Source organism: Drosophila tropicalis, unplaced genomic scaffold (genome assembly GCF_018151085.1).
Source record: "Drosophila tropicalis isolate 14030-0801.00 unplaced genomic scaffold, ASM1815108v1 contig_859, whole genome shotgun sequence".
Lineage (NCBI taxonomy): Eukaryota > Metazoa > Arthropoda > Insecta > Diptera > Drosophilidae > Drosophila > Drosophila tropicalis.
In genome coordinates, this window is record NW_027173353.1 from 4,477,796 (window position 1) to 4,500,261 (window position 22,466).

The following is a 22,466-nucleotide window of genomic DNA, read 5'->3' on the forward strand; positions in this document are numbered from 1 at the left end:
ATTATTATGATTCCGACTTTAAGCAGATTATTAAGAAATTCTTCGTGAATAGTGGTTTTAATCTATATTTCTTCTATAAATGCTTAATTCTACTTTCATTTCGTTGAACGTCATTGCTATAACTCGCCTATAACAGTGCGTATACGTTATTACTATGCTGACTTTGTTTCATTATGAACTTGGTTATTCCCATTATCAGTCTACTCTACATATGTATAGACATAAGTTGCACAATAGTTTTTCCTAGAAATGCATTGCATTCAAGGTCTATTTGCAAGTGCATTGCCGTCGGTCTGGCATTAGTGCAACGAACTCGCTGCAACTGCATACATACATACATATGTATGTACATATAATATAAGCTAAAAACGTGCACCATAAAATTTATGTAGTCATAAAGCATTGCACTTATTACGTTTATTATTATTACTTGCTCTTGACAATGGAAAACTTTTGGTTTTGTACTGTTGTGCAATATATATTTCTGTATTGTATTTTAATACATATTTAATTCCCAATTGGAAGCTCTTACAATGGCCCAGAAATCCACCAAGTAACAGGCACAGAGCTACCGATTAATTAAATGGCCCGTCCAGTTGGTTGGTAGAATTTCTCGTTTTGCCTTTTGCAGGTGGTCTGACCGAATCGACTGATATGGCGAAAGGGGTAAGGAAGCTATGGGGATATTACTCTGCGTGTGTGTGTGATTGTGTGTAGGGGTGGTTGGAGGGAGGTATGCAGGGTGACGATTGATTGCAGTCGCCTTCATGAGTGTAATCATCAACATCAATTCAATTAAAAGCTTTTTGTCCAAACATGTGTGTGTGTGAGTGTTTGCCTCTGTATGCGTGTGTGTGTGTGTGTGTGAAGTATAATCAAACCAAAAAGGCAGCAAATAATTACGAATAAATGTCCAAAAGCAAATAACAAAAATAACAACGTAACGTTTACTATTTTTCTGTGTGTTATTATTATTTTCTGTTGTTCTTTGTATCGGTTTACCCCTTTCACATACAAAAATGTGACAAAGTTGACTCTTAAATATATGTTGCTTTGGGGAAGTTTGTTTAGTTTTGGTTTCTTTGTATCAAAATCGTTTCTCTCTCCCTCAGGAATGAAAGTATATCTAACTCTCAAATACTTAAAAGATTGAAATATATGCCTATCTGGTAATCTGATGATTTAGATTTTAAAAATTTATAAACTCATACCATTATTTATTTATATTTTTAATTAACACTTTTTTTAATATAACAACAACACTTTAGTTGAAAGATATTAGCTATCTATGCTATATATTAGTCTCTGATATTTAACTAATATTGGAATCATTATATTCTATTTCTTTTTCTATGCATTTTAGATACAAATTTAGCTAGCAAGTGATTAGTTTTTTCTCAAATATTTTAATTAAAGTCAAAAATTCAATTATTTCATATGAGAATTTTCATTTAAAAGTCATCAGAGAGACAATATTCAGTCTCTTTTTTTTGTGTTCTTCTGGTATGTTTGTCGCTTTCTTTGTTTTCTTTTTATGTGTTCTTGTTTTACGTTTTTGGCATTGCTTTTGGCTGCTTTTGCTTCCTCTTTGTTTGTCGTTGCACACATAGATACATACAAATACAAAAAAAAGTTATATATATAGATGGCTAGCTATCTCGCTTGCACAGTAGAACGTGCCAAACCAGTTTGTCGCACACACACACACACATATATACAGACACAGGTACAGGGCAGCTGTATGTCAGCAACATATGTCCATCTCGTTTGCTCTCGCTAAATCAGCGACGACTGGTGCTGCTGCTGCTGCTGGCTGGCTGACTGTCTATATGTGTGTGTATGTGTATATATACAACTAGTATCTTAACCTTGAACTTGAAACACATATAGAGAAGGCTCCCCCAACCGACTACCCGCCCCCGCCAATCATTTCCTTGAAAGCTGCTGCTTGCTGCCACCTCGACACACTGAACGAAAGCTAAGCACGCGACGCCATACGACGCCATGCTGCCGACATCGACGTCGACGCTGACGCTGACGCCGCGGCTGCCCAAAAGCAGAACGAAGAAGACGAAGAACAACAACAAGAAATTAAACATTTTTACTCCTCTTCCATTCCTTTCCACTTTCTGTGTCTATGTGTGTGCTTTTACTTGACTTTTCTCTCGAAATTCTCTTTTAACTTTTACTTGTTAACCACGAAAGAGCAGCAGCTGGCTTACATGACGCATACGTAATATTTTGTGGTGAGGAACACCTGGATTCGATTTGAACTCATCCTCTGTGACTGACTGACTAAATGACGCCACTTTTTGCCTCTTTACAATTAACAAACACTTCTAGCCCGAAAGATGAATTTTTCCCCCCATTTGCCATATATAGAAAACAAAATGAATATTTTCTTGTGTGTGTGGGTATAAGGCGGGGAATTGCGCTTCCGGGGGTTGCATGCCCGAGAAATGTTACGTAAAATAAACGAGTACAGTATTTGTATATAGAATCCTACATACAAATGTATCTTGTGCAAACAAAAGCAGCACGCAAACAAAACTCGAGTCAAGTTCAGATACGAACACAATACACTATCCAACAATGTTATTTTTGTTGTACTTTTGCGGTCAGGTGAGGTGAGGTTACTTTTAGATCTTGATTGAGTGGGCAGCCGCCACATTCGCCTGCTGCTTGTCGAGTGCATCACAATTTTGTTGTTGTTGCTTTGCCATAGTTTATAATTTCACAGTATTGTTCACCGCATTTAACTTACATTTTGTTTTTTCCCCTTGTTTTGTTTTGTCATTTGTCAGATCGTGTGTCATAGATAGTGCCGAGTTAAATATTGGATATATAACTATTTGATCATAGACTTGGATCACCAGATGAAGCTTCCAACAAATGGTGCACGTGATCCGATTTACGAAGCAACAGGCTGGATATAGCAAATAAATACAGTCATCATCATACGATTGCTTTGAATTTAATGGGATTTCCAATTCAATTACAAGTAATAATATCTCTGATCCATATCAAAAAGCCAGTAAATTAGCAAATAAATATGGCTATAACCTATAAAAGTTATTGCATTTTGATTATTGTCTATTGTTTGGATAACTAAATGTTGCAAAAGGGTTTAACAATTGAATGTGACATCATTTTGGAACACTATTCGAGAGACTTGAACTTGGAAATGTTCGATCCTGGACAAATTTGTAATTGCTTAAAGTTCAAAGGATACTCTTTTGGTTAAGAAATCTTTCGTTTTCTATTCTCTTAGTTAAATTATGATATCAGGAAAATGACAGTGAAGATTGCTGCAGCGCCGACGGCAAAACAAAAAGGAAAACAAAACATTTGGAAAGTTGTTTTTCTTGCCTTGAATACAAATGGAAGTTAAGTTTCAAGTTAAATTGATATTTCGAAAATTTTAACAACCATTTCGTATTAAAATCTTTTTTATTTAATCCAGCTATGTTTATAAACAAACTGACACAATGGAAATGACACCTTAACACCTTAAAAAGAGTTTGGCCTAACTTTAATACACATATTACAATTACGACTGACAGAAGTTACTGTTTGATTGGCCCTAAATCTATGCTGTTCGACAAAGAACACACTCAGAAAGATCAGAATGCATCTTTTTGGAAACAAGTCTTAAGTTAAGTGCGACAACTTCTGATACCAAAAGGGAAAACATGTATTCATTTATTCAATTTTGTTGTCTTAGAAACTTTTTTACATGCTAAATTATCCTAAAAGTATGCACTGTAAAATAAGGAGATTCTGAGAATTTATGTAATCGAATGGAAAAGCCCACAAAATCCGGTTTTTAAATTGAAATGCGGAAAATATTGAAAAGCATAACGGGGCGGTTACCCCAAAAGCAAAGCAAATGCCAAAAATCACTGACACACACCCATAATCACCCACACACAAAACACAAAACACAAACACATCATAATTTCGCGAAAAGTTCCAATGAAAAATACAATTTTTTTTTCGTTTTTTCTCTTTTTGCTTATGTTTTCCTTTCCCTCGCTCCAATCTCCCTCTGGGCAAATGTTTTTTTACGTTCTTTTCTTTTTGGTTAATGGAATTGTTAATAGGTTTTTTCTTTTATTTTGAATTTCTTTTGTTTATTTTTGTTTTTTGCAAATTTTTCAGTTTGCTTCCTCTTTTATTCTATATATTTTGCGGGCTTAATTCGTGTTGTTTATGTTATAAATAATTTTTTTTAAAATATTTCTGCAAATTCCACCGAAACGTCAGTGTGTCTGTGTGTGTGTGTGTGTTTGTGTGCGACAAACTTTGCTCTTAGCCATTGTTGACTGTATTTTTCACAACAATAACAATAATGACAAATCTCAGTGCGAGTGGAGCGGGGGGCACGTTGACAATTATCGGCATTGATGACGCCGACAGAATAATGGTGTAGTGTCATGAGGTGAGGAGGGCGAGGGGAGGTGCAGAAATATGAACAACTACGACGCAATTTAGTTTACTCACTCACTCACTTTTTATGCCACACAAAATATTTCGCCGCTTTTCTTGGAATGCCATAAAAACAAGGGTTGCTGCACATACATATGCTTATTATATACATATCCTTTTGCGTTTCTTAAGGATAATGCGTCTCACAATATTAGCCACGACACGTGATGCGAACGGTTGCGAACGCGAAGGGTACTGAGGAAGAGAAACTTGTCTGAGTGTGTGTTCAGGGGCTTGCGATCGCTTAAAGGTGCCGCTGCTCAATGTCAGGCCGCATGGAAAGTTCGATAGCTGAGGTAGAGCTTCTATCTTCTAGTTTAGCTTTTGTTTTTGCAGAGCGAGGGCGCGCTCTCTCTTTATTTACTCTCCCTCCCTCTCTCTCTCTCTCTCTCTCTCGGTGTTTATATACTTCTCGCTATCTCAGTCACTCGATTCCTCCCTATCTCTCTCTAGCGAGCATTCTTCGTTTCCCTTGCTCTCTCTCTCGTTGGCTTTAGTTTCGTCAAGTTTTTCATTTCTTCCTGTTCCTGTTTCTCTGATTTCTGCTCTTTAGGTTGTAGTTGTCGTTGTTGTTGTTGTAGTTGCTCACAGTCTTCCAGTGTGGTTGTGGGCACCTCAGTACGCTTTTGCTTTGCCCTACTGCCCCACACACCGTTCTTTGTCCGCCACCACCAACCGCATCATCTTCATCATGGCAGCAGTTGGCCTTCAGCAATTGCTTTTGGTTCTCTCTCTCACTCTCTCTCTCTCTTTCTTTCGGATTGTCTCTGTATTGCTCTCTCCCTTTTGTTAGTTACCATTCTAAATGTTTTTTTTTTTTTTTTTGGTTTTTTCCTTTTTTCATTCATTATTCTACCCGTTCTTTGATTCTATATCTACATCGCACTAAAAATGTGTGCGAATGTGTGTGTGTGTGAGCCATGTAAATGTGTTGGTTCTTGCTCACCAAAAAACTGAAATCTTTTCTTCCCCTCCTCGCCCCACAATTATCTGTATCTGCGCACTCTTTTTTGTGTTTTATTTGGTTTCATTTGCTTTTTGCTTTTTATCTTTGCATGTGTTTTGTATTTGTGTTTGTGTTTGGGACTCACTTTTGCTTTTTGCTTAGCCACGATTCCTGTTTCGCACAGTGGTGAAAAACTATTACAATAAACCCTAAAAAAATGACATCATGATAGTTAGATTCTTAACCGAAATCAAGGAATTTCAACGAAGCCAAGATAATATATAGTCAAAATTTCCAGAAGTGTGACAAATATTTGTTAATTTTCACAGATGCTAAAACTACACAAAACTTTAATTAGATATTTCGTTTGAAATAGTTCCCATTGGAGCCAAGGACCACAAACCTATATACATACATATGTTTCTGATTTATCAGTAAAACTTAGTTTTTGGTTCTGATTTTGATTTCGAATCAATATTTTATCTTTCAAATGATAGAAAGCGAACTTAACTAGAGATCTTAATGTTTTTATCTCTTTGACTAAATAAAACTTTATAATATTCTTTTATATTCCTCAATCGTAGTTAGCCGCCTGCCAAAGGAAAAAGGCCCTCGACCATTTCTAATCACGAGATGAATAATTTTCCATGACATACCTTTAAATTTCTGGCTGATGTAATGTTTCCATATAAATTTCACTGTCAATTATTAAATTTGTTTTTCTCATTTTGGGTTTTTTTCTTGCGTGTTTTGTTTTATTATAAATTATATAAGCATAACTCACAAGTTTCAAACACGTAATCATTTAGGGCAGCTAAATTAATAATATTTCTTGAAAATTTGTTTTAGCCACATGCATTTTTTGTTTTTTTTTCATATTTTCCAAATGAAATTAAAGACGGCGCACTTGAACGAGTGTTGATTAGACCTGGTTAAGTACATTTTATACCTTTAATTGTTAACTTGTATTTTTTGTTTTTGTTATGACAGAATGATCAATTTTTATTGCGTTTTATTTGTTTGGCGGTTTTTTGTTTTCGTTTCAGGCAATTTTATGGCAAATTTTTGTTAAATATTTTTTGTGTTTTTAGAATTTTTGCTCAACTGATTTTAAATTTTTTTTAAATTTGTTTTTGTTTTCCATCTGGTTGAGATGTTTTAATTTTTTTGTTAAACGTTTTCCCTTAGGGATGATGGAACTTTTGAGTTGTTGGCTGCTTGCTTGTCGCGATTTCAATGCCAGAGCTCTGGCCAAACAGAATATGCCAGACCCAGACCCAGCCGTCGTCGCTGTCAACGTCAACGTTGCGGCTAACGTCGCAGTCGCCGAGCATTGAGAGCTTTGCGAAAATGGAACACACAGAGATGAAATGAACAAGTGTGTGTGTGTGTGAGTGTGTGCCTGTGGGGGTGAGGGTGAGAGTGGGGGGTGGTTATGATGGCTTGCTTGCAACTGCAATAGGGAATGGTGGAACAGAAGCAGCAGCACCAGCTGAGCGAGAGAGAGAGAGAGAGACTATAACTGACTCAGAAATTGACAGAAACCGAAAAAACGCAACCAAGCGACCCGAAGCTCGGCTCAAGTTCAAGGCTGTTATGTAATAAAGCGAAACAAGCGTAGGCCCTCTCTGTTTTGAGGCAAAACACTCACTAATACCAATGCAAGAACAAAATGTGCATCTGATCCCGCTTCCCCATTTTGGCTCACCATCTCTGTCGCACATTCTTTCATTTGAAATTGCTGTCTCTTTCGTTCGGACATTCCATCTTTCTCTGGCAGAGGTTTCATCTCCCTCTTTTTATACTAGCAGTTTAACTTGTGCACTCTACCCTGACCGCGCCTTAGTTACTGCCACTAGAGTACAGTAAATACTCAGATCAAATGACAAACATTATGGGCTTAGAGTGCATATATGTGTGTGCCTCTTCAAGGATCCTTTTTATTGAACATTGTGGAATGGCCGAAACAAGAGAAGAGGCAACATGAGTTCATCTTCCTTTACATGGACAGTTTCCTGTATTTAGTGTATAGAATATATGACAGAGTGTATGCGCTTTATTTTGTCGATTCGCTTTTGTATGAGTTGCAAAATCCTATATATATATAATTAGCTCATTTATTGACTGACTGCTGCTTGCAACAAGACTGATTGACTATACAACTAAGTGTCAGAGTGTACAGATATTTTTTTCCTATATCTGGACATGCATATGTCACGCGATTTCGATTGACAAATGTGCGTGTGTTGCAATTTTATAGACTCTCTCTCTCTCCCTCTCACCTCTCTCTCTCTCTCTCTCTCTCTTGGGCATCATTTCTCGTTTCTGTTGTTGTTATTTGGTTTGCGATTTTAATTTCTTAATTGAATTTGTTTTGGGTGGGGGGGTTAAGGGGCTAATGTAAGTACCTACTACAATATAAATGTGTGTGTGAGTCTGTGTGTGTGTGTGTGTGCCGCCATGTTTGTTTAATTGTTTAATTAAATTAAATGCTTGGCCTGAAACGTTTTGCATATGTACATACCTTTAGTACACATTGTATCTTAAAGCCACAGGCTTTTTACCAAGTATGGAAGACACACACACACATCACATCACTCAACCATGGACACCGATGGCTATATGCAACAGATGTTGCTGCATGTGAAAGGAAGAGGAGAGAAGTATTTCATAATTTGCCAATCTGCTGCTGATTCACAATCGTGCGCCGTTTTCTTATGTCATGCGCAACGATGTATTCTAAAAAGGGTACCTTAGAACCAAACACAGATACATACATTCGTACAGTTGCATGCCTGGTACAATGTATAATTTATTATATATGTACATATGTATATACCTATATATATTACGTATACGTACGTATCCACATACCAACGGGACAAGCGCACATCCACAATAAACGCTGATTGTATGTGCTCAGTATTCGAAAGAAAGAAAGAGAGAGAGAGAGGGAGAGAGAGAGAGGCAGAGAGAACGACAGGTTGGAAAGGGAATTCAATAGACATTCAAGTAAAATGCTTAAAGGAATTTCACGTTTAGTGCGATAAATTTTATTAGGTTAAGCATCGTTTGAAATTGTGTAAAATCGAAGATTATTGCAATTAAAAATCAATGTACTTCATGCTATAAAAATGTTACAGAAACATTCTTTATAAACACCAATATAATGAAGCATTTGTTCTGAATGGGAATGTAGTAAATTTAAAGGTAACAACTTAAACTATTGGATTAAAGCAATTCTAATGTGGAGAAATAGAGATAGATAATCATTACTACCTTTACACAGGGCCGCATTTAAAGGAATTAGATGAATGCTCCCAGGGAAACGAAAACCTTCGGGCAGTGGCGGGAAAATAGGTCAGTTAAGACCAGTTTTTATATACATACATAAAGGGTAAATAAGTTGGAAACGTTTTAAAAATATTGACACATGGACCTCCACTTCTCTTTATGTGGTCCTGCTGAACGAAAGGGCAATGTGAAAGGAAATCAACAAACTAATGCAACGATGACAAACAGAAGGGTGAGTTACAACTGATGGGGTGATGGTCGGAAGGGGGTATATAAACATTTCAACAGCAGTGTGCAAGTTCGTTTTCGAAGCTGCAAACGTATGCCCTGGGCCTCTTACCCCTTTATGTGAAATTGTTGTTGCGCTCGCAGCGCATGTCAAGAGTAGGTGACCTTGACAGTGAACTTGAAATACTTGCTACAAGGATTCAGCAGTGTTTAGGTGTGTGTGTGTGTGTGTTTGTGAAACGACGTGAAATGGAACAACCAACAGGAGATACAAAAGGGAAAGGAAAAGAGAGAGAGACAGAGAGAGAGAGAGAGAGAGAGAACGCATGCATTTGCCGCTCAGCTTTGGCTAAAAGCTTTTTGCATTGCAGCTGCTTTGCTTCTCCCCCTGTAGATTTGTTTTAGTGGGCGGACTTGGCAAGCTTTCTCTCTCTCTTGCATACCTTTTTCTCATTCTCTTTTGCCATTTCACTCTCTTTGGATGAATCATAGTCGTGTATTGTCTTCTTTTTGTTTGCGACGTTTTGTCTGCAGTCGCCATTTAAAAATATGTGCCAGAAATTTCGCTTTCATGTTTGGCCCAGGCTAGAAAGAGAGAGTGATAAGACAAAGGGGTTGGGGGTGAGTAGGATGCACATTTTATGCAACTAACCAGCCAAGCATATATACATATGTATGATTAGTATGTAAATACCTATATATGTATGTGGCTATGGCAAATAATTCTCAATTTCGATTTCGTTTGCTTTGTTTTACAGTTTTGTGCATTCAACTTTGGCATTTAATGGGCCGAAACCAGAAGGCAGCACTCTGGGTTGTACTGACATAGTGCCAATTCCACGTACTTATGTATGTATAGTATAGTATGTTTATGTATTTGTTAGGTACATCTTGCATCTTGCGTCAGTAAATATACTAAAGAAAAGCTTTCATTTGAACTTCGCTTACATCAAAGGCAATCTGGCAATATTGTTCTAAATTTAAGGTTTTCTACTAAATATGTAAATTAGAATAAAGAATTAAACTAGAAACACTAATGACTAACTAATTAGTAGCAACAATTTCAAACTTTACTCTGATCAGAGAGGAGAAAAACTAATAATTCAATCTAACTACATAGATAAGGCTGGCCATCACATATCAATTCAAGATTTTAGATCAAGGATAAGATATATTAACAAGTATTTCCTTAGGAATTAGATATAGCTTAATAGAACGTCGATCTTGCTGCCGATCAAGAAAGAGCGACATCTCTTTAGTGTTAGTGAAAAATTTTTACATATTGATAATGCAATTGTTAAACTAAATATTTGTATATGCCAAAAACTAAAATGGGAAAAAAATAATAGAAATAGGGGAAGAGAGAGTGAGAGGGAGAGAGAACGCCAAAGCGAGAGAGGAAGAGGATAACCTTGAAATTTTAGTTAAGGGTGTGCGTCACTGCACATGCAAACATATAACGTGTACCTACATGTATATACAGTTGCTCTCTCTCTATCCCGCTAGCTTTCTGAATTCTTGTGAGTGTATGTGTGTGTGAGTGTGTGTGTGTGTGGGGCTGAGAGCGGGAAATGCAGGCGTTGCGCATGTTTGTGTGCACTTCAAACTTTTCGCTTTGGCAAAATTTCTTTGCCGTTTTCTACATGTCTGTATGTTTGTCCTCTCTCTCTCTCGCTCTCTCTCTCTCCTTCTATCATTTAATTTAAGCATCTCTATCTCTTTTGCACTGCCGTTTGCTCTTTCTCTGTATGTACGGGACTGGCTCTCTTTAGCAAATGCAATTCACGTTCAAGGCCAAAATCAAAATGCACATGTACTACATATGTATAGTGTATGTGTGTGTATATGTGTTGCGCTGCGCTGCTGTCAGTTTTCAACTATATTTTCAGTACAGCCACACAGATACTATATATGAACGTATATATAGTCAAACACACACACACACAGGCTCACAGACACCCACACAATCATGAGGCATAATCAATAATTTGCAGCTTCTTTCTGGCCTTATCAACTCTTCTACTTCTACATTAAAACATAGAGTTCCTAGAAATTCTTTGCAATCGACAAAATTTTCCTTATATTTAAAATGAATTTTTATTCCATTGCATTTATTTTTATTTTGAAACTGCTAAAGGCTTGTTGTTAATCTAAGTTAAATTAGATTGAAATGCAATCAAGCGTATAAAAATAGCAATTATAATAATATTACGTTGCCGATTATGCGGGACATATGGCAAGATTATCTTATCTTAATAATTAACATTGTTTTACATTATGACAATCTGTGGATCAAATAAATAGCAGTGTCGACGAGGTGTGGCCAGTAACGGAACCAAAAGGGGGAAAGGTGGGACGAGGTCCATAGTGTTAATCTTTAAACCTCAGACTCTACAGTTTCTTCTTTATTATGGATCTAGTATTGATTAAGTGCTATCCATAATGCCAATACTAATTTTGAGTAATCATATCTCGATTGGACAGATTTTAACTATAGTTCCTAAAAGCAATCCTTTAAATGCCACAATTCTAATCGACGTTCGAAAAACATTCCAAATTATTAATGTACCTTTTAGTCCTTCCCATTTCATAGATTTCCCTTAATATTACTTATATCCAAAGTCTATATTAAAGATTCATATATTCGCTATGGTACTTTGTTCAGGTTTATATCGAAATGATCCATACAATTTTATAACAATATTTATTTAATTCATTCGGTTGAGATATACATACATCCATATCTAGTAATTGGTATAATATTTATTAGGAAACTTTGGTCTCAAAAATAAAGCACCCACTTCCATATATATTTTTGTATATCTATGTAGTTCTGTTGTACGATTAAATTTTTGCTTTGGAATTCCAAATTGCTTATAAACAAATTGCATATATTTTCGCAAATTACTTGGCAATTAATTAGAAAAGCAAATAAAGAATAATCAAATTAAAATGAACTTAATTCTGAAATATGTCACGAAAGCATCTTGTTAGCCATATGGGAAATGTGAAGCAGGCGCCAATAAATGTGAAAAACCATAATGAAAATGATGATGATAGAGATGGGGAGGGGGAAATGCCATTTAGAGGACAAGGTCAGAATCAGGGCAACAAAATGAACTTATACTTACAACCAGTTCAAGCTGTGTGTATGCAGCATACGATTGTTTTTCTTCTCTTCCTCTCTCTCTCTCTTTCTCTATATTTTCCTTATGCCTTCTCTATCCTCCTCTGCTTATATGTATATGTACATACAGGTATATCTATCTCGCTTTATCAGAACTTTGCACTAACACTCACAGCTCTAAGCCGTGGGACTGGGCGTCGACGTGGGCGTAGACGTGGGCGTTGGCATGATGCAGCTAGAGAAAAACTGTTGTGCCTGCAGCAGGACTTTGACGTGGATATTCGACCTTGACAGGTCCAGCTTACTATGTAAAATGTTGACCATATGCGTCAATTGGAGAATACTCTTGTCAAATCACTTCATGGCGGAGTACTTGGTCCTGAGAAGAGTCTGTGGCTTTAGCTGCCATACGACACTAATTGCATCCTGTAATGGCCAAGGACGTGATTGTGGTTCTAATATGCATGCATGAAAAGGCATAATAAAAGGGCTCAACTTTTCCAAGTAATAGTTGCTGATTTATACGATTCATTATTTGGATCAAATTTAAAAAAAATCAACATCGAAAAGTCGCTTTATTGCTGTCCTCTTTCATAGGGCAAAGTCCTTAGTAATAATGTTCCTTAATAAGGAAAAATGCAAACAATTTAACATAAATGTATAAATTGTTGTACTTGTTGAACCACTTCCCAATGACCTTCTTCACTTCGATAAAAGTGTCTAAAAGTTTTACTGTAATATAGGTCATTACAGACAATTACCACATGCTAATAGAGTTATGTCCTTGCAGACTTTATTCTATATAAATAAATTTATATGTAAATATATCAAGTTTGTAAATCGATTAACTTGTCAAAGGCAAAATGCAATTGGCTCTCAGGAGAGAGACAGAATAAGCGTGTCCTTTCTCTCATTCCAATTTGGAATCAACGAACCAAGAGAACTATCGTTATAGCTACCTATATTATAATATACATATGTATGAATACTCTGCAGTACACACACAAATGTCCGACCTGTTGAATTGCATTTTATGAGCAATAGATGGCGCTGTATAAAAGCTTTGGCTAAGGAAAGCTCATCCAATAAACGGACCAAGCGTCCGACCAATTTAAGCTACCCATCCCACAGTTTCATCCCTTATGGAGAAACAATTACGTATACGCACTATGTGTGACATGTCATATCACAGCATGATGGTTAAATTGATACAAGAAAAGAGACAAACAGGCCAATCCATAGTAAAAGTAGCTTTCAGCCACAGTCAGAGCCAAATTGAAATTGTGACAGTTGAACTGACTTGAAACTGACCACATGTCAAAGCAACGACAACTTCAAAGCAAACAACCTGATGGATAAAGGTAGCAATTTAATGACAGGTAATTTATGTAAACAATGGAAAAATAAGTAATTTCCAATCCATAAACTTCATTTAAAGTTTGATTTGGTTTGATTTTGTGCATTTCGTTGTTAATAATTTAATTGAGAGTAGGTATCAAAAGGTGATGACCATCATTCAATCAATCCTTATAACAAAACAAACTTTGAAACCTTTAATCAACTTTCTTTATTTCATTTTCTATTCTCTGTAATTGGAGTACATAAGTGTTGCATTTCCTGAAAATTTCTTTTCAGAGCCATAAAGCACATTTACAATTATTCCATATTCTCCACTTTCCACGGGAAATCGTTTATGGAATCCATCAAAGTCGAATTGATAATTTTTGAGTTGAACCACAAAATTTGGCTGAAAATATAAAGAATTATACATTATACAATATAGATATATTATTTTTCAAATAACTTAATCATTTTCATATAGCTCACTTTCGGGCAAGTTCTATTAATATTCATAAACGGTTTTACGTAGGAAAACAGCAAATTGGCCAAATATGGTTTGTTCTTTTCAATTAGATCACAGGTATCAAATTGAATGTCATACAGAAATGGATGCCAACCATTGTTACGCTTTAGAAATTGTACTTGAATCTGTAGAAGTAAAAAGTAGAATTTGTTTGAGGGTATTTAAAGATTACAACTCACTTTTGATCCTTTAATGGTGCCTTTAAGATAATAACTGAAATTAATAACACTGATTGAGCGGTTAATGGCTTTTAATTCACATAATTGTATCTCCCCATAGCTTGGATCAACTGCTTCACAGTATAAACTTTTGAATTTTGCAGCTTCCTAGACGAATCACAAGATTTTACACCATTTCAAATTGCAGTGTAATTATTTTGATACTTACTAAATTAGTAGAAAACATAATGAAGAGAAAAAAAATAGTTAAGCTGGCCATCACTTTGAAAATAAGTCTGATTAAATAACTGAATACAAGTATTCATGAAATCATGTGCTTTTTATAGTAAAACAAATGGACTTATAATTGTATCAATTATATTTTCAATCGTACATTATCTAAATAATTGATATTTAATAATGATGAGACAGTTTGTACTTATACCATACGGCTTTTTCCAACCATATATTATTCATACGCACTGTACGCACTTTGACATAATCAATGCAGATTATTATGCAATTGATTCACATTCAAATGACGAATTGGGAATATTTCATGTAAAGTTGACCTTAAATTGAAATTGTGACAGTAAAGTGTAGAAAATATGGCATACAGGGCGACCTAAAAGCGACGAAATGATGGATAGATAGGCAGCAGGTTAATGACAGGTAATTGAGCAAACAATATCAATAAGTAGGAACTGTTAGTTTTATTTTGTCTATGGCTAGAAACTAGATTTCTGGCTATGAATGAACATTAGATTCAATGCAGCTGACAGAAATTTGGATACAATCCTTATAACAAAACAAACTTTTAAACCTTTAAAGAACTTTCTTTATTTCCTTTGCTATTCTCTGTAATTAGAGTATATAAGTGTAGCATTTGCTGAAAATTTCCTTTTAGAGCCATAAAGCGCACTTATAATGACTGCATATTCTCCACTTTCTACTGGAAATCGTTTATGGAATCCATCAAAGTCAAATTGATAATTTTTGAGCTTAATCACAAAATTAGGCTGAAAATATAAAGAATTATACAATATAGATATATTATTTTTCAAAAAATTTAATAATTTTAATTTAGCTCACCTTCGGGCAAGTTCTTTTTAGATTCATAAACGGCCTCATGTAGGAAAACAGCAAATTGCCCAAATATGGTTTATTCCTTTCAATTAGATCACAGGAGTCAAATTGAATATCATAGAGAAATGGATGCCAACCATTGTTACGCTTAAAAAATTGTACTTGAATCTGTAGCAGGAAAAAGTAGAATTTGTTTGATGTTTTCTAAACGATTACAACTTACTTTCGATCCTTTCATGGTGCCTTTAAGATAATAACTGAAATTTATTATACTGTGCGAGCGGTTAATGGCCTTCAGTTCACATAATTGTATCTCCCCATAGCTTGGATCAACTGCTTCACAGTATAAACTTTTGAATTTTGCGGCTTCCTAAACGAATCACAAGATTTTTTACTGTTGAAAATGGCAGAAGAAATATTTTGATACTTACTAAATTAGTAGAAAATATAATAAAGAGCAAATAAAACGTTAAAACGCACAACATGTTCGCCATCGCTTTTAAATAAGTCTGATTAAATTACTGAATACAAGTATTAATGAAATCATGTGCTTTATATAAAAACAAATGGGCTTATAATTGTATCACTTATCTTAACAATCGCACAATATCTAAATAATTGATATTTAATAATGATGAGAAAGTTTTACACTCGAAGTATACTCCAATACACGATATTATCCATACGCACTGTACGCACTTTGACATAATCAATGCAGATTATTATGCAACTGGCTCGCATTCAGATGTCAAATTGCGAATAGTCTAAGTAATGTTCACCTTAAATTGAAATTGTGACAGTTAGGTGTAGAAAATGTGGCATTAAGGGAAAACTGACCACATGTCTATGCAGGGCGACCTAAAAGCGACGAAATGATGGATAGATAGACAGCAGGTTAATGGCAGGTAATTGAGCAAACAATTTCACATTCGCATAACTATCTCAATATGACAAATGTACAAAACGTTTAGTCTACGTGCATTCAATTGAAAATTCATAAACGCAATTTCCCAGCCCAATATGTTGAACGGGGGTGGATATACATATGTAGTTAAATGAGAGTTGGTAATGGCAATTAGAAGCATATTTTTGTTTGTCATTTAAATGCGTGAGTGAGTGGGCGTGGTTGTCAAGAGACGCCCACCTATTAGGGCAATAGTTTATATGCCAGAGGGGCATAGACGTCATTGACCTTTGGGGCAAATGCAGCAAATGCCCTCGGAATTTGCATGGGTCAACCCATAGTTAAATTTATAATTACACTTTGGAAATAGATAGAAACACATATAAATTGATTGTTTATTTATTGAAATAACATTAAGTTAAACATATTTTTTAAACCTTTGGTTAGTTTCTATTAGATTTGTTACTAGAGAAGGAAAACCAGTACCAAATCACACTTAAAACCAAAAAAAGTCCCAATTTAATTAAATATATACTAATTGGACAAACTTTACATAGATTACATGTCAGTTATGACATTTATGTAGGCCAAAGTAAAAGAAGAGAATATTTCTCTCAGTGTTTTTTGCATTTGTTTATCTGCCAATTATTGCATACAATATTCATGACGATTCTTTTGTTAATAAGAAACAATTAAGCCAACTAATACTTGTTCTGTGGGTGAGGGTTGTAAAAGACCTTAAATATCATTATCTTAAGGTAGATAAGTGAGATGTTCTAACCAAATGTGTTCCTCAAAGAGGCTAGTTTAGTTGCTTTAATAACTTTGTCATGGAAACTACAACGAGACATCGTCCGATTAAGCAGCTATGCCAGCTGGTGCGTTTAAAATCAACTCAAATCTTTATATTAGCTGGATCTGTGCTATTGACCCTGTTGATAACTGTTATATGCATTGGCCTTACAATGCGCTATGAGGTGGAGAATGAAGTTGCCAATGTGGCAGAAGTTAACTATTGGAAAGATCAAGTGTCTGCTGAGCAAAAGTTGTGGTACGACAAGGGAATTGAAGAGCTAAATATGGCCTTAAGAGAGCCATCGACTGAGAACACAGTTAAAAATGTGAGAATATTTGTGATTGAAGGTATTGCAAATGAAGAATTAGCTGCCCACAGATTTCCCCTTAATAGCAATAGCAGTGAAGTGAATACAAACTTCGCTTGGGATCAGTTTCTCCATGTGGGCCGATTGAAATCTAATTGTATAATTCCATGTTCGAAGAATTGGATACATCAAGCATTATGGACAGGAGTCCCGTTAGATGTATTGCAAATAATGGATACGAATTGCAGTCGCCAGGAAGGGGAGGGCCATCTATTGAGTTTGTTGCGTCAGGCACAATTGGCTGATCTACGCACAGGATTTGTGACTAATCAACGTCTAACAGGACCAACAGGAGCCGCTCTCTATGGAAACCATGTCACAAATCTATCTAACGAGTGTGAAGAGCTATCATCTGAAGAAACTCTGTGTAATGATGATATAGCCAAGCAATTAATCTTTGGAGAAACTGGAAAATATCTTAATGTCATAATAGGAGGCGGCAGGCAAATGTTTAACCATGAAGTTCCTGTAACCGATTCCGATCCCATTGATAATAACTTGTGCAGGGCCAGTAATGAACGCAATTTGCTCAAAAATTGGCGTCTGCAAAAGATAAGACAAGTCAAAGACCAAACCCGACAAAGATTTGAGCTCATTCAACATTTTGGTGAACTTGAGGCCATAAATGGCAGCAAATATGATTATCTAATGGCCATTCTCTCGAATGGTGATCTAAACAGAAATCTTAAAGCATCATCGTTTCAAATGATGTTGAAGAAAACTCTACAGGTTTTGAATCGATCAAATGCTGGGTATCTTTTAATAGTTGAGCAGTTTGTCCCTGCGGAAATGAACAAAAGGCAACAGCTCCAAATGCTAAACGAAACATTGATGGATTTACCAAGAGACAAACACACACTTAACTTGGTTCTTTTTACCAGTATTGAAAGTAACTTGAACGGGTTTTTGCCTTCGGATAGTCTTGTTTTTGCACAGGGTGAGCAAATAGCAACTTTTGGAAACTTTTTAACTTCTTTTGAACTTTCTTCCCTACCATGGCAGGTCCGAAATCTTCTCTATTCCTCGGAGTAAAAGATGTCAATTACTTGGCTCAAGCTGTGGCTTATGCTCTCAAGAATTAAAGATACAAACAATTTACTCATATATTTTGCATAATTAATTTATTTAATAAACTTGAACTAATTTAATTGTTGGGGTCTAAATGGCAACATTGCCGGCATCCTGTCCGGGTGGTGGTAATGGGGCAACCCAATTGAAGGCATGTCCACTACTTGGTAGCACCTCCACTTGTCGATTTAAGGTTGCCGTCGTTGTTGGTGTCGCCGTTGCTGCTGCTGTTGCCGCCGCCGGTGTTGCATTTGTTGCTGCAATTCGTGGGACTGGACGCAACACATTGGGATTGGGTCATTTCACGGACATGGGGGGCAGTAAATTGTGGGCCACATTCGACAGTTGTCTCAGGTGATTCGCATGGACGTACTGAAAGGCCGATGTCTGACGCTCCAAGTGCTGTGAGAGATACAACTCACCCAGAGTGTAGAAACGACGCTGATCGAAAGGTGGAAATGGAAAGCCATTGGGTAAACGTTGTCCACTGGCATAATTCTTTGCTGGCGCTGGTGTGGGATATATGGGCAAGCAATGGGGTGGTGGGCGTGGTAGAGCTCCATACGCGGAGGCAGTTGCAGCGGCGGTGGCGGGCTGTTGTTGTTGCTGCTGCTGGTGCTGCACCTGATGAATCTGATGATTGTGATGATGCTGATGCGACTGCTGGGCCTTAAAGAAATCCAAATTTTTTAGATTCTCCAGCATTTGATGTGAGGCCTGGTGTTTCTTCAGGTAGGCATGGCTAGATAACATTTAATATAAATTATTAAGTCTCATAGAAAATGGAATTGAAAATTGAACTTACCGACGGAAAGTCTTGCCACAGTCATGACAGGGATAAATCCCATCAGATGCATCGTCAGTCACTTTGTTGGACTCCTCGTTCACATTTTGTACCTCATTCGAGGTACTGGCTCGCTTCTTGCTTTGTGCTCCACTGGCAGAGTCTGTTTTTGGTTTATGCCAACGTCGATGTGAGGCCAAATTGGCAGGACAATTGAAAACCTTTAAAAGAAATTTCCATTTGGCTTAGTTCAATCATCATTTCAATCTTTGTTTAAAATTTATTAACTTTAAAATTTGAATATTCTTTAATTGATTTTTAAATATGCATCTCACATTTTTTATGTTCTTCATTTGTCCGAAAGTTTTACTCAAATATTAAAATTCACGATAGAAATATCTAGCAGAAAGGATTATTACGACTCACCTTTTCGCATTCGGAACACTTGTACTCGATGTGGACAATGCGGGGACAACGATGCTGGGCCAGCATGAAGGCATCATCGTAGACAGTGCGACAAAGCTGACACATATAGTCGCCAATCTTATTATCGATGCTGGCCAAAATGGCCTTGGCCTCTTCAGTGATTTCGACTACGTTGAAAGCCGGATCAATGTCACCTTTGCGAACCACCAGTTCCTCATCTTCGCGCAGCTTGCGTATTATAGTTCCGGACACAGGACTGATGGTCTCTTCATCTACAGCCGTATGTTTACGGAGTTTAGTCCGCTTACGTTCGGTGCGCTCTTTTTTGGGGTCGGATGGGAGTGGCTGGTAACGGTAGGGTATGCTGGATGGGAGGTGGTGAGAGAAACGAGGAGGACCTTGTGCTATCCGTACAAGGGCTATTCTCAACTATGCCATTGTTACTTAAATCTGTGTAGGTTTTCTCATGAGTTGAGTTGACTTCTTCATTAACTTCGCTCTCGTCGGGTTGCCGCTGTGAGAAGTCGCGATCAAATAATTTGGCCAGACCCTCTACGGCCTGATTATGAAGCTCTTCATCATCATAGAGTAGCTCATTACGCTTGAGTGCTGTGGTCTGCGCTTGCAGGTCAGCTACCTCATCCAAGTCATCGTCATTGCCCAGGACATCCACAAATACCTCCTCGTCGTCATCGGTTCCGTCATTGTTTTTATCGTTGACGTCTACCTGTAGATTTTCATCTTCTTCGCCTTCCTCAATGTCCGTGTTGCCTTCATTGTAGTCATGGGAACTGACAACTGTTTCATCTTCGTCCTCGGTCAACACAATTGTCTCATCATCCACATAGATAGGGGTATGAGGAGAAGCTGCCCGAGATGTTGCCGTGGCTGTTGCTGCTGCTGCTGCTGTATGAGATTCAATTCTGGCCACGGTCGATTGACTTGCAGAAATTTGTTCAAAGCTATTTTTCATCTCGTGAAAATGACTTTTATTATAAGGCGACCCTTCAAAGCTGCGCAAACCAAAGAAACTGCCACCCAATTGGGGTTGAACTGGAGCCTGTTGGAAATAGTTACTGGCAGAAGGCTGCAGGACAATCGCAGCATGCGATGGTGCTTCCATGGCTGCTGTGTTTGTTGCTGTGGGACCCGGCGTTGTGACCATGTGCGGTCGCCACAGGTAATTCTCCTCGGACATTAATCTCTGACGCTTGCGGGGTGGCGAGGGCGTCGATGGCGGTGTAATTGGCACAATGTTGGTCGTTGCACGCAGGGAGAGATCCAATGGTGACAGCAGCGAAATTGCCGGACGATGTTGACTAAATTGCGGAAATGTCTCGCTGATTGCTGGTAATATGCGGCACTCGGCGTAATGTGTTGAATGCGGATGAGGATGCTGCTGCGGATGTGAAGGCGTATGCGGATGCTGTGGAGCTTGTAGAAGTTGATGCGAATGCGACAATGGATTCTGAAGTGGCAAAGGCTGTGTATGCGTTTGCGAATTCATGTTAATGTCCTTTCTAAAGGCAATATTTGACTGGTTTTCCAATTATTTGATGAATAAATCCTTTTCGAATTGCACACAATTATAAACCTATCAGAAAGTGGTGAATAATATTATTTTCCTTGATTTATTCCCTTTCAGACTCTCTTCATTAAAAGGATTTTAGATCTTGACTATAATAAAATCTTTCAAATTTTCCTGTATACAATTGAATGTTCCACAGTTAATCAACTTAAACTACTTTAGATGCAAACTAAAGGATCCCTTTTCGAATTTATTAAATCTCGTTTAAACGATATGTCCTTAAAGACGTATAATTAATGAAAAGTGTATTTGTGTTTTAATTTTCTTTTTGGTAATGAGTGTAGGTAGTTTTTGGTTCTCGTTCTCGTACACTATTTATTACACATCAGATACATTTTTAAATAGTTAGTCATGTCGTATAGAGTAGCTGCTTTGTGATTATTTACCCATTGTATAAGGAACATCATAATCGTATGACTGTAACAATAATAACACATTCAATTTTAAAGCATAGAATAGTTTGTGTTTCGTCAAATGAAATAGAAAGGAATTCAAGGATTTCCAATCGTCGATTGTTGTTATTGTTTCAATCTATGTTAAGTAGATTAGTTTGCTTTTTAGGATATGAGAATATTCAAACCAATTAAGCAAATTTGTTCACGTTTAATGAAAATTTAATAAAGGATTGATCCAATTTTTTGTTTTCAAAGTAAGATCAAATTTTGACTGTCCAAATAATTCTGGAATTCTATAGCTTTCACTTGAAATAATTTTGAATAAACTTTAAATTGTAAACTGCATTTATTTGTTGGCTCACAAATTTCTCTCCACTTTACCTTGTTAAAGAATTTCTTTTATTTGAATTTGATTCACTCTATATTGACTATGGAATAAGTTTGGCTTAAATAGGTTTTGTTAATTATGTAATTGTTTGTTAAATTCACTTATTAGAGTTTTTATGTTTAGGACACTTTTTTTTTCATACACCAAGCATTTAATTCGATTGCTGCCTTTAGCCGTCACACGCAACTTTCTTGTCGCAGCCGTCAAAATGTACTGAACTGTAGTCTCGGCCGCCACCTGTCACAATGGCCAAGGAATACGTGAAGCCGATGCATGGCCCTGCATTGGCACAATCCCAAACATCAGCAAATCCACCACCACCCAACACCACCCCGAGTTTCACCCACTCACATCCACACACATACGGATGCCGTTGGCATCTATCCATGAGCTGGCAGGGGCTCTCGCTCGCACGGCCTATGTGTAAGAATCCTGTGAAAGCTGCCTTTGGATTCGTTAACTTGGCATAGCATGACTTGTCATCCCAACCCCTTTTCGACTCCCACGCAGTGAACAGCGCATGCGTTGCCACGCCCCGTATAGCTTTGCCACACTGTTG

General features: G+C 37.0%; 3 protein-coding genes and 1 long non-coding RNA gene across 4 annotated transcripts; 2 read left to right on the forward strand and 2 right to left on the reverse strand.

The window, feature by feature from the left end:
• The first annotated feature begins 9,449 nt into the window (after positions 1-9,449).
• LOC137583264 (uncharacterized) lies at positions 9,450-9,987 on the forward strand. Its single transcript, XR_011033388.1, has 2 exons — positions 9,450-9,577; positions 9,715-9,987. It is a non-coding gene; the product is annotated as an uncharacterized lncRNA (long non-coding RNA).
• Positions 9,988-13,662: 3,675 nt separating this feature from the next.
• Positions 13,663-15,429, reverse strand: LOC137582097 (uncharacterized). The gene is made up of 4 exons (XM_068296534.1): positions 15,415-15,429; positions 14,127-14,273; positions 13,911-14,072; positions 13,663-13,830 (listed from the first exon to the last, which is right to left on the reverse strand). Exons 1-4 carry the CDS (start codon positions 15,427-15,429, stop codon positions 13,663-13,665), a joined length of 492 nt encoding a protein of 163 aa, XP_068152635.1.
• Positions 15,430-16,807: 1,378 nt separating this feature from the next.
• Alp13 (Alkaline phosphatase 13) lies at positions 16,808-18,340 on the forward strand. Its single transcript, XM_068296535.1, has 2 exons — positions 16,808-17,925; positions 18,261-18,340. The coding sequence occupies exons 1-2, from the start codon at positions 16,926-16,928 to the stop codon at positions 18,338-18,340; spliced, it is 1,080 nt and encodes a 359-aa protein (XP_068152636.1). The 5' UTR covers positions 16,808-16,925.
• A 283-nt stretch (positions 18,341-18,623) lies between these two features.
• nerfin-2 (nervous fingers 2) lies at positions 18,624-21,068 on the reverse strand. The gene is given in 5 exon segments (XM_068297646.1): positions 18,624-19,068; positions 19,132-19,331; positions 19,537-19,851; positions 19,853-20,390; positions 20,460-21,068. Coding segments are annotated over 5 exon segments (2,082 nt in total). The 5' UTR covers positions 21,044-21,068.
• Positions 21,069-22,466: the final 1,398 nt, after the last annotated feature.